The 11,744-nt window shown below is 38.7% G+C and overlaps 1 protein-coding gene across 1 annotated transcript; it reads left to right on the forward strand.

Moving 5' to 3' along the window:
* Positions 1-1,486: 1,486 nt before the first annotated feature.
* On the forward strand, positions 1,487-11,455 carry rpe65a (retinoid isomerohydrolase RPE65 a). Its single transcript, XM_082174256.1, has 14 exons — positions 1,487-1,536; positions 1,692-1,774; positions 3,651-3,801; positions 3,895-4,002; positions 4,453-4,594; positions 4,690-4,837; positions 4,940-5,021; positions 6,341-6,473; positions 6,606-6,745; positions 6,953-7,082; positions 10,617-10,731; positions 10,908-11,002; positions 11,076-11,187; positions 11,264-11,455. The coding sequence occupies exons 1-14, from the start codon at positions 1,526-1,528 to the stop codon at positions 11,407-11,409; spliced, it is 1,596 nt and encodes a 531-aa protein (XP_082030382.1). The 5' UTR covers positions 1,487-1,525; the 3' UTR covers positions 11,410-11,455.
* The last annotated feature ends 289 nt before the right edge of the window (positions 11,456-11,744 follow it).

The following is an 11,744-nucleotide window of genomic DNA, read 5'->3' on the forward strand; positions in this document are numbered from 1 at the left end:
TCTCTCTCTCTCTCTCTCACACACACACACACACACACACACACACACACACACACACACACACACACACACACACACACACACACACACACACACTGTATATATTAGAGTATTTAAACTCTACATCATTGGTTTGCTTCAAAAATATGACATTACTGTTACTCAAACATGACATCATCTTTTATAGGTATGGGTAGAGGGACATAATTTCATAATTTTATCAATTTGTTATGTTATGTTGTAATGTTTTATATAATCTAAAGGTACTAGTGCAGAATAAGACATTTTATTTAAATTAACTACTCTCCTTTGCAAAAACGTGCTTATTTAATTTGGCCTGTGATGCGAAAGAAAACATTCTTCAAAGTTAATGCAAATCTGTTCAGGAATGTGATAAACGCTGAAAGCCCTTTGTTTGTGTGCTGCAAAAAGCCTTGGTGCTTGTGACCTCAGGTTGCAAAACTTGGGAAATAAAATAAGCAGCACTAGCTTTTATGACAGATGCATGAGGCAAGGAAAAGAAAATCAAGATATAAAAGAAAAATATATTCTTGGAGGAAGCAATGTTTAAAGTTAATGGGGACTTTACATCATTATTTTTATTGCAATCAACTGTCAAATCACACCACATTAAGACTGACAGTTCGCACACTTGTGCTACAGTACACTATTAGATATATCATGTTTAAAATATCAGCTTTTGCTCCTAGACTAATTTATTGTGAGTCTTGTTTTCCCAGACTGGGCAAACAATGTGTTGGTTGTTCTGCCATAATATGGATTACACTCTCTCTCCTAAAGAATGGCTGTTTAAGGACAAAAACACGCGTAAGGGTTTTGTTTTGGGGATATTTATTAGGGTTATTTTGTAAGGCTGTCTAAACATTTGCATTTTAATTTTCTTGTCACTGACAGATTTAATACACTTTCATTAGTGCAAAAGTAGAAAGAGAATATACTGACTTTTTTTCATGCAACCCATATTTATTGCCCTAAAAAAAAAACAAAAAAAAAACAAACAAATTTTTGGCTCATTTCCTTTTTTTACTGGAAGGCCTAAAACCCAGTGAGGAAATATTCCATACCTCAGATACACTTGTTATAAAACACCTTTATGTAGAATTTCCTTTTTATGTTTTATAATGGGCTAATGTTTTATTATTAGCCGAATAAAGTCTTTGTTGGAGGGCTTTGTCAGCTGACTTCAGCTTATTTATGTTTCTGACGTTTTACAATCACGTTTTGTCTACCTGATTGCATTACAGCTTTTAGCTGCGTCAAAACCTCAAATCAGGGGAAGCAAATCCTATTTGAAGAATGGCTTTTGTAGCTTGCATCTCAGGATCTTTGTACAATGGGATTGTTGTTTAGCAAATAACTGCCATTGGCTGTGACGGGGGTCAAAGTTAGTCTGTGCAAAAACTGTGTCAGAGGATAAAGTATAAAAGCCCATAAACTCAGGGCTCCGCTGACAAACCAACAAGAACAAGCTGTGTCTCAGACATTTACTGTCCCAGCAGCAATCATGGTTAGCCGGTAAGTGACTTTTCTTTTGTGGTTTTGATGGTTTAACATACCTGAGATATCTGGATGAACAGTATGTTTTTTTAAATGGTTTGCATTGATTCTCTTAAATTTGACCTCCTTTGTATTTAATAATTTTAATATAAATATATAAATACTATTTTCAGTTTTGAACACCCTGCTGGAGGCTATAAGAAAATATTTGAGACCGTGGAGGAGTTGAATGAACCTCTTCCAGCAACAGTCACTGGTATTTCCTTCATTCTTCAATCTTCACAAATTTTTTGACATATTTATTGATTGTTAAATATTAGAATTTTTTTCAAATATTTGAGTGATTATATCCCACTACTTGAATTCCTCGTAAGGAGAAAAAGATTTGTTTGTTTGACCTGACAAAGATCCTCGCTGTGTTTGTAATCACATACTTCCCTACTATACAGATCTTATGCGCCGGAAAAAAACAAAAGCGCAGCTATCTTTCAAATTTTGTGTTTGAACTACCGTTTTTGAGGAAGCTCTGTATATTCCTACGGCATCGCTATTGAAGAGTAATTAGCTGGTGAAGTGGATTTACTTACTGTAGAGCATTATAATGTTTGAAGCGGCCTTTATAACCGTCCTTCGGATGAGATGTTCAACCGAGGTCCTGACTCTCTGTGGTCATTAAAAATCCCAGGATGTCCTTCGGAAAAAGAGTAGGGGTTTAACCCCCGGCATCATGGCCAAATTTGCCCATTGGCAAAACCAAAATAAATAAATAATTTATTTGTGACCACTAAAAAAAGTATGTTCTATATAGTATGAATGTGTAGACTGGGTAAACCCAGCCCGATCTGCCAGCGATTTGATTTCGCCCTTCAGCTCAGGCTGGAAACCAGTACATTCTTCTATCCTGCTTCCGTTACAAATCTGCAGGGACCAATCACAAACTGGCTTATCCACCTAGCGCGCTATTGGTGGGTTTAATTCATTCCTTTTAACCTCTCAACAATGTTCAATGGCTTCTTTAGTTTAGCAAACAAATCGATTGAGTGTGTGTGAATACCACTCACTTTCATGTTTGTTTGTTTTTTGCACAACCTGCAAAAATCGCTCGATGCCATTGCTGCTTCTGCAAACCAACACGATTGTTGACACGTTTCCTGCCTGGAGTTTTTCGCTGCAAAGTACGTCACCCAGATCGTTTGTCTGATTGGTTGAAGGACTATCCAATTGCGTACAGAGTCATTTGAACTATGCCCGTTGATCACTCCTCTTGTGCAATAGAAAACACAGAGCAGACTCCCCAGACTACTGTTCGATCTTAAAAGAATGAGCTTGGTCTGGTGATAGCCAGACTAATGAATGTGTTTAGTATGAATGTAATCCAGATGTACTACATTCGCCATGTTGTCATTATCATGTGACCTAAGCAAGCTTCACTGACAGTAAAGTGTTCATCACTTCAGAATCTCACCGAAAGTTGTAGGTAATCCAGGTTGCCTACTCTTTTATGAGTACTGTGAATTCAGACATTCTTCTTTTGTCACATAGTGTTCTTCGCCTACTATATAGTAGGGAAGTATGTGATTTCGGATGTAGCCATAGTATTCGAAAAAGTCCCGGGATGACCCACTACTTCTGGTGAGATTCTGAAGTGTGCATTCGATGGACACTTTAATATCCTATGAGGGGATTTATGAAGTGAAGTGACGCAACTGACGCTGGTTGGTCATTGACAGTAACAACATGGCAGATCTAGTGCGTCCAAATTTCATTCGTATTACACACACTCATACTATATAGAACATACTTTTTAAACGGTTGTGAAGCAAATTCAAATTCAAATGTAGTACCTACTCAGACAGTATGCAATTTCGGACGCAGCGACTGTCCGGTTTGAAACATTTCCAAAGTATTGAACAGTGATGAACAGTGAACAGTGATTTGTAATTGTGCACCTGTAGAATATTTCTGCATTGTTCATGAAAACAATTTTTGCATTATGAGTCAGGAAACAACTTGAGTTGCATTTGAATTCGAGTTGCTCATATGAGCAACATACTATGTGCTAACCACCATTTTCTAGTGTATAGTTCTGAGAAGAAAAAAAGAACGCTTGTGAATAATGTGAATTTTTTTAGGTCGCATCCCCTCGTTTATAAAAGGGAGTCTGCTCCGTCTGGGTCCCGGTTTGTTTGAGGTTGGATCTGAGCCCTTCTACCATCTTTTTGATGGCCAGGCCCTCATGCACAAGTTTGATTTCAGCAATGGACAGGTCACATATTTCCGCAAGTATGTCAAATAATATTTTTGTTATCTTAAACTTGTCTCCAGTTAAAGGAAAATACTACAAAACCTATTGACCATGGCGTTTTGTTTTCCCAGGTTTGTCAAAACGGATGCTTACGTGCGTGCTATGACAGAGAAACGTGTGGTCATTACTGAGTTCGGCACCTGCGCCTATCCAGATCCCTGCAAGAATATCTTTTCCAGGTCTGACTGGACTTAAGGCTCGTTCACACCAAGGACGATAACTATAGATAACCTTTTTTTTTTTTTTTTTTTAAGTCCACAGCAAAACTATAACAATAACGACAGAGAAGCGATATCATTGAAATCACTTTCAAAACATTTTTTTCCCAGCTGATGCAATGATACAAAAATTGACAGCCAATCAGAATCCATCCTGCTTAAACGAGCTCAAGCATTTAAAGAGACAGTGTGCAACCTGCAGCATGCGCTTAAAATAAACGGAACGTTATCGTTTGTTGGTGTGGGTGCAATATAGTTATGGTTATAGAATAACTTTATCGTTCTTGGTGTGAACAGGCCTTTAGACAAACGTTTGTAGTTCACCAAACTGAAAGCTTTGGCATGCTTATGGGTTTGGTGCATCAGCATTTTTTTTTTTTTTTTACATTTTGTCTTTTTTTTTTTTTACAGGTTCTTCTCGTATTTCAAAGGTGTTGAGGTGACAGACAACTGCCTGGTGAACGTCTACCCTATCGGAGAGGATTTTTATGCTGTCACAGAGACTAATTATATCACCAAAGTAAATGTGGACACCTTGGAAACCTTGAAAAAGGTAATGCAAAGATTTATTGTATATTGATTTGAATGTTTTGTAGTACTGAATAGCTTTCCAGCATCTTAAGACATATAACTTAATCATTCCAAAAGGTTGACATGTGTGATTACGTCAACATAAATGGAGTAACAGCCCATCCCCACATTGAGAAAGACGGTACAGTGTACAACATTGGGAACTGCATGGGGAAGGGAGCCTCACTGGCCTACAATATTGTCCGAATCCCACCTAAACAAAAAGGTAAGCGGTTTTAAAATCATTGAGAATCATTTAAAGAAGTTGGTTAAACAATGACTAATGCTCACTAAACTAATTTTGTTAAATGCCAACAAAATCTTTCAGACAAATCTGACCCCATTGACAAATCCAAGGTGGTTGTGCAGTTCCCAAGTGCTGAAAGGTTCAAGCCATCCTACGTGCACAGGTAATAGTCAATCGATTAATCATCAAATTGATGATGCCTCAAAAACCAATGAACATAAATACAAATATTTAGAATCAATGTTTCATTTAACTCTAATTTATTACAGTTAATAACAATGATGCAATTAAATAAGCTACAGTACTTTGGCCAAAGAAACTTTATTGTTAAATTAAACCTGTCAGAGCAATCAAGACCCCGATGTAGAGCAAAACACCACTTATGTGAATTTTATTCTGCTTTATCTTTATCTGAAACTAGGCTATTTCCGTTGTTGGAGAAACAATGTTGGCGATATATGGCCGGTTTCACAGACTAGGTTTAAGCCTAGTCTCAGTTTAAAATGCATGTTTGAGCTGTTTTAACTGAAAGCATATCTTAAAATATGTCAGTGCCATTGTTTTGTCTCATGATGCACACCAGAAGGCATGTTTAAAAAAAGCTACTTAAATGTCCTAATTTAACTAAGGCACAATCCTGGCTTAATCTAAACCATGTATGTGAAACCAGGCCATAGCGTCTAAAATGTAAGTTCCTCAATATTAGCTCCATGTTTATGGAAGGTTTGGATATCAGCATGGCTTGTGTTATATGCTAAAAAATGCAGTACAGGGGCCAATGGCATGATGCTCATGTGTTTGTCCTATTAATTTATTCAAAAGCTCATTAAAAATTATAACAATTATAATAATAAATCAGGGTGGTGCAACTGTCCTGATATCATAATTGAAAAAGACTCATTAAATGAATGAAAGTCTTGAAAAGAAAACCTACCTAAAAGAGTTTGGCAAGATCTTTCATTATTATTTCTTAGATTTTTTTTTTTTTTTACTTCACTGCTTATTTAATATCTGAAAAACATTTGTCAATCAAATCGAAGACTTGTGGTGCAACCAACATGCAAAAAACTAACAGCAACAAAACCTGTGTCAAGGTCAGTAAGTCTCATCAGATAATTTGACAATTTTGTAACAACTCAAGGTTAGTTCGGGTTGAAAATGTCATGTGGTTCAACTGCCCAAAAATGCAACGAATATATAGGCCTATATATACAGTATTTTTAAAAAAACATTTGAAAAAATGATTAGATGTGTTTTTATGTTTTTACGTGTGATCGTACCACATGACATTTGTGTGATTGTACCACATGACATTTGTGTGATTGTACCACGTGATATTTGAGTCATTCAATTTAAAGTTTTGTCGCAAATGGTACAAAAAGCCGCTTTTCCACCATCGGGCCGAACGGTTCTAAGAACGTTAAGGAATAGTTTTATATAATCAATAACACCCATTTTCCATTTATGTCTTTCACTTACTAGTTTTGGGATGAGCGAGAACCACTTTGTCTTTGTTGAAACACCAGTCAAAATCAACCTATTGAAATTCCTGAGCGCCTGGAGTATTCGAGGATCCAACTATATGGACTGCTTTGAATCTGATGAGGAGAAAGGCGTATGTTCTTGTTCTTATTTATCACTGAAGGATAATATACGAGTTACATGACATTGATGTTCCTAATGCCAGTACGACAACTTTAGGAGGCTTTAAGTCTTTTCCTTAGATCTGTTGTGTCCATTCATACAGACGTGGATACACATTGCAAGGAAGAATCCAGGGGAATACATTGACTATAAATTCAGAACCTCTGCAATGGGTCTTTTCCATCACATCAACTGCTACGAGGACTCAGGGTTCATTGTTTTTGACCTGTGTGCCTGGAAAGGGTAAGTAAAACAGAATTATTTACTTGCATGAAAGTTTGAGTTTTAAAGCCATTCACCACCACTGTAATTTATGATTACTTTTTAGTAGGAACATTTATAGGATGTATGCGCATTTATTTTTATTCTTACACATTATTATTATTTATTATGTGTATGTATAACAACAACTGGTTTCAGGTAAGATAAGGTATTATTTTTCCTCTTTAGCTTTGAATTTGTCTACAACTATCTGTGGCTGGCAAACCTCCGTGCCAACTGGGACGAAGTAAAAAAAAATGCCATGATTGCCCCTCAGCCAGAAGTGAGGCGATACGTCATTCCTCTGGATCCCTACAAGGTAAATAAAATAAAAAAACACTTTACAATAAGGTACCATTTGCTACCATTAGTTAACAAGACCTCATAATTTAAACACTTCCAAAGCATTTATTAATCTTAGTTAATAATCATTTCAACATTTACTAATACACTATTAAAATAAATGTTTCTGTTAAAGTGCCCCAATAAGTGCTATTAGAAAGGTTCCTAATTTGGTTTTGGAGTCTTCTACAATAGACTCCAAAACATGGTAAACATGCATCCAAGATCAAAAAACACTTTAAGTTTCTCATAATATACAGTAAATTGCAGCATCAGCTCTTTTCTCAAAGTGCCTTAAATTGTTCGATAAAGGATCCGGTCTGGGCTTATTGGTCAAATGGCTCAGTCTGTTGTGATTGGTCTACTCTGCTCTGATTGGTCAAATGGCTCAGTCTGTTGTGATTGGTCTACTCTGCTCTGATTGGTCAAATGGCTCAGTCTGTTGTGATTGTTCTACTCTGCTCTGATTGGTCAAATGGCTCAGTCTGTTGTGCTTGTTCTACTCTGCTCTGATTGGTCAAATGGCTCAGTCTAGAGGGCTGCATTGGGATTGAGGGACCCAACGCAAATCTCGCGGGAGTGGGCGGTTTGAACTTTGCTGCGGGCGGGAATGGGCGGCTAAAAAAAACACTGCGGGATCGGGAGTTAGCCTAGCGACATGATGGAGATGTCAATAATGGCGCTTTTCCACTACACAGTACCAGCTCGGCTCGGCTCGGCTCAACTCGCCTTTGTTTGGTTTTCCACTGTGTAAAAGTTGTAACTGTATCTGCTTCCAGGTACTTTTTTTCGTACCACCTCCGGTGAGGTTCTAAGCGAGCTGAGGCGAATCAGGCGATACTAAAATATGACGTGACAACACGGCAGACTGCTGATCAGCAGCGTCATCATTGCACGCGCCAGACGGAGTATCCTGAATAAAAAACAGCAAAAACAAAACCATCCAAAATCAGCATACACTCGATTTCCTCCATTGTCCTGTGTGTATGTGTCCAGAATACATGCCGGCCAGGGAAACGAAACAAACAAGCAATACAAATACATGTTTTTTCCTGCGGGACGGGAGAAGACACTAAATCAATGCATCTCTATTATTGTGCGGGAATAAATTCTCAGAGTTTTGCGGGTGCGGGCGGGAGTGTAAAACATACGTTGCGGGAGCGGGCAGTAATGGCCAGAAATTCGGCGGGCGGGAGCGGGATGAAGAAAACCGTCCCACGCAGGGCTCTAGCTCAGTCTGTTGTGATTGTTCTACTCTGCTCTGATTGGTCAGATGGTCCAGTCTGTTGTGATTGGTCTACTCTGCTCTGATTAGTCAGATGGCTCTGTCCGTTGTTATTGGTCTACTCTGCTCTGATTGGTCAGATGACCCAGTCTGATGTAATTGGTCTACTCTGCTCTGATTGGTCAGATGACCCAGGCTGCGTTCAGCCCCGACAAAACGTTGCACAACGTTTTTTAAACAGAAACGGTGATGCGTTGAACACACTGTTCTGATGACGCAAGAGTTGCAACTATGGCAGCTGAGAGGGCCATTCTTTGTGTTCTTTATGAAGTCGGAGCCTGATGAAGTCGGTTTAAATATGTGTTTAATATTACAAAATATGCCCGATGTTACAGTTACTGCACTTGCCACCCAGAACAAAAGAGAACATCCCAGTCGAGTGAAGGGATTGCTGAAACTGAAATGGAAGCACACATCTTACCTAATTCAGACTAAAACACATCTATTTAGCCTCACATACTGACTTTATTTGTAGTTCATACTGTTTTAATACCCTGTATTTTCTTTCTCATTTTTAGGAAAAGCACTTAATTACCATTGTTTATTTCTATACCAATACACTTGCAATGAAGCTAAAAATATAAACAACTACATCATTTTGTTGATATCCTATATTTTTTACAATAAAACTTTCGACAAACATTTCTTCTAATATCCTCAGTTGTTGCGTATACCGAGCTGCACATAGACAGTGGAGCTGCATCAAACAAATTTGTAAATTACTTTACTTGAACCCATTGTGCGAGTTCACTTTAATACCGCGTGCTTTATATACATGTTGCTGCTGATTGGACTGCAGTTCTGACACACCCACCAAACAAGAGAAAACGTATCTCAAACCCCGTTGCACACCGGTGCACGCCGTTTCCAGGAAACATGACGTTCAACCCGGAAACCATAGCAAAACGTTGCGCACCGTTTTGAACTTGAACATGCCCCCAGTCTGTTGTAATTGGTCTACTCTGCTCTGATTGGTCAGATGGCTCAGTCCGTTGTTATTGGTCTACTCTGCTCTGATTGGTCAGATGGCTCAGTCCGTTGTTATTGGTCTACTCTGCTCTGATTGGTTAGATGGCTCAGTCTGTTGTGATTGGTCTACTCTGCTCTGATTGGTCAGATGTTCAGTCTGTTGTGATTGGTCTACTCTGCTCTGATTGGTTAGATGCCTCAGTCTGTTGTGATTGGTCTACTTTGATCTGATTGGTCAGATGACCCAGTCTGTTGTAATTGGTCTACTCTGCTCTGATTGGTCAGATGGCTCAGTCCGTTGTTATTGGTCTACTCTGCTCTGATTGGTTAGATGACTCAGTCTGTTGTGATTGGTCTACTTTGATCTGATTGGTCAGATGACCCAGTCTGTTGTGATTGGTCTACTCTGTCCTGATTGGTCAGATGACTCAGTCTGTTGTGATTGGTCTACTCTGCTCTGATTGGTCAGATGGCCCAGTCTGTTGTGATAGGTCTACTCTGCTTTGTTTGGTCAGATGGCCCAGTCTGTTGTGATAGGTCTACTCTGCTTTGTTTCCTCAGATGACCTAGTCTGTTGTCATTGGTCAACCGCTTACACCACGTGTCGGAAACCAAACGTCCTTTACCATATCTGAATATTAGCTCCAGTGGCTTCCTCAGCACTTGATACACATACAAGCATTAACAATGTTGTTGTTGTTTGCGGGTAACCAATGAAGACCATAGGCTGTCATTATGCAAATTTGTTACAAACCTACGTAGATTCGAGCAGGAAGTAAGACTGGAATTACAGGCAGCCAGATAGGCTGGCATTTTTTATCCGACACGTTTGTAGCTGCAGCTGTGGTAACTAGAGCAGAGCTGGCAACCCGGATGCCGAAACACTACTGACTTTGTGATTGGTAGATAGGTGGAGGGTGGAGCATCAGGCCAAAACACAACATTACAACATCAACATCAGTTGAGGGCTGCAACTTCACTTTTAAATGACAATATCCTGGCTGGACTACTGTTGTCAGTGATATAAGTATTTGAAATGAACATGATTTCTTAATGTCTAGTGACATATCAGGGCCATTTTATGATCAATTGAAATACATTTCTTACATACGGTTCCTTTAATATTATTTATTTTTATTAACTAACATTAATAGGACCTTATTGTAAAGTGTTACCAAGTCACATAGGATTAATATTTTTGTGAGAAAAATACTGATTCTTCAGGATTGATGACCCTTTAACACTGGTTTCTTATAGGAGGAGCAGGGCAAAAATCTGATCTCTCTGCCGTACACCACAGCCACAGCCACAATGCGTGTTGATGGGACCATTTGGCTTGAGCCTGAGGTGCTTTTCTCTGGTCCACGACAAGGTACGACAAACTTAATTTATAGTTGTTATGGCAACTTTTGCTTCCTTTTTGTTTAAGGTACAACTTCATTTCTCAAATAATATATTTTTTTTTTCTGAAAGCTTATTAACATGCTGGACATAAAACATTGAGGTAAAGTTTTATGACATGTTTTATCATGTGTTTGAATCTCAAAGCTTTCGAGTTTCCCCAGATCAACTACAAAATGAACAACGCAAAGAATTACACCTATGCCTATGGACTAGGCCTCAACCACTTTGTCCCTGACAGGGTATGAATAATCACACATCATCTGTTCAGTGTTTTATAACAAGTGTTGAAGAATGTGCTTTTATGATTCATAGATTTGCAAGCTGAATGTGAGGACTAAGGAGACCTGGGTATGGCAGGAGCCAGACTCGTACCCTTCAGAGCCACTCTTTGTGCAAAACCCCGATGCGGTGGATGAGGATGATGGTGGGTGAGACATGACATATTGCCAAATATTATGTCTTGTAAAGTGTGTATTTTGTAATGCTTTGATGCTTACCAGGTATCCTAATGACAATTGTGGTGGCGCCTGGAGCCCAGAGACCAACATATTGCCTGATCTTGAATGCCAAGGACCTGTCCGAGGTTGCAAGGGCAGAAGTTGAAATCATCTCTCCGGTCACTTTCCATGGAATGTATAAGCCATAGAGTGGTTGGTCCCACTGAACACAGTGCTGATAAAGTTACTGTAAACACCATGATATTGTAAACAATAAAACTATGATATTGCATATTTCTGATTTGACTGAAATCTGTTCTTTTTTCAATGCAAAAAAAACGTCTTTTTTTTACTATAATATCAAAAGATATTTTACACAAAATATCTCATCCACTGCATCAGGTTTTTTTTCTTTCTCCATTTCTGATGGGGTTTGGGTTCCTTGCCACTGTCCTCTCTGGCTTGCTTTTTTGGGGAGCCTTAATTTTCAGCTAAATTAGCCTACTAATGAACTGCATTAACACTACTGGGTGAGAACAATAAC

The sequence above is a fragment of the Leuciscus leuciscus genome (genome assembly GCF_965113295.1).
Source record: "Leuciscus leuciscus genome assembly, chromosome: 6".
NCBI classification, from domain to species: domain Eukaryota; kingdom Metazoa; phylum Chordata; class Actinopteri; order Cypriniformes; family Leuciscidae; genus Leuciscus; species Leuciscus leuciscus.

Excerpts from the sequence above, each read along its gene's own strand:
- rpe65a (XM_082174256.1), top strand. Across the intron at positions 4,838-4,939 it reads AATCCCACCTAAACAAAAAG|ACAAATCTGACCCCATTGAC; the intron begins GTAAGCGGTTTT and ends AAAATCTTTCAG. Across the intron at positions 6,746-6,952 it reads GACCTGTGTGCCTGGAAAGG|CTTTGAATTTGTCTACAACT; the intron begins GTAAGTAAAACA and ends TTTCCTCTTTAG.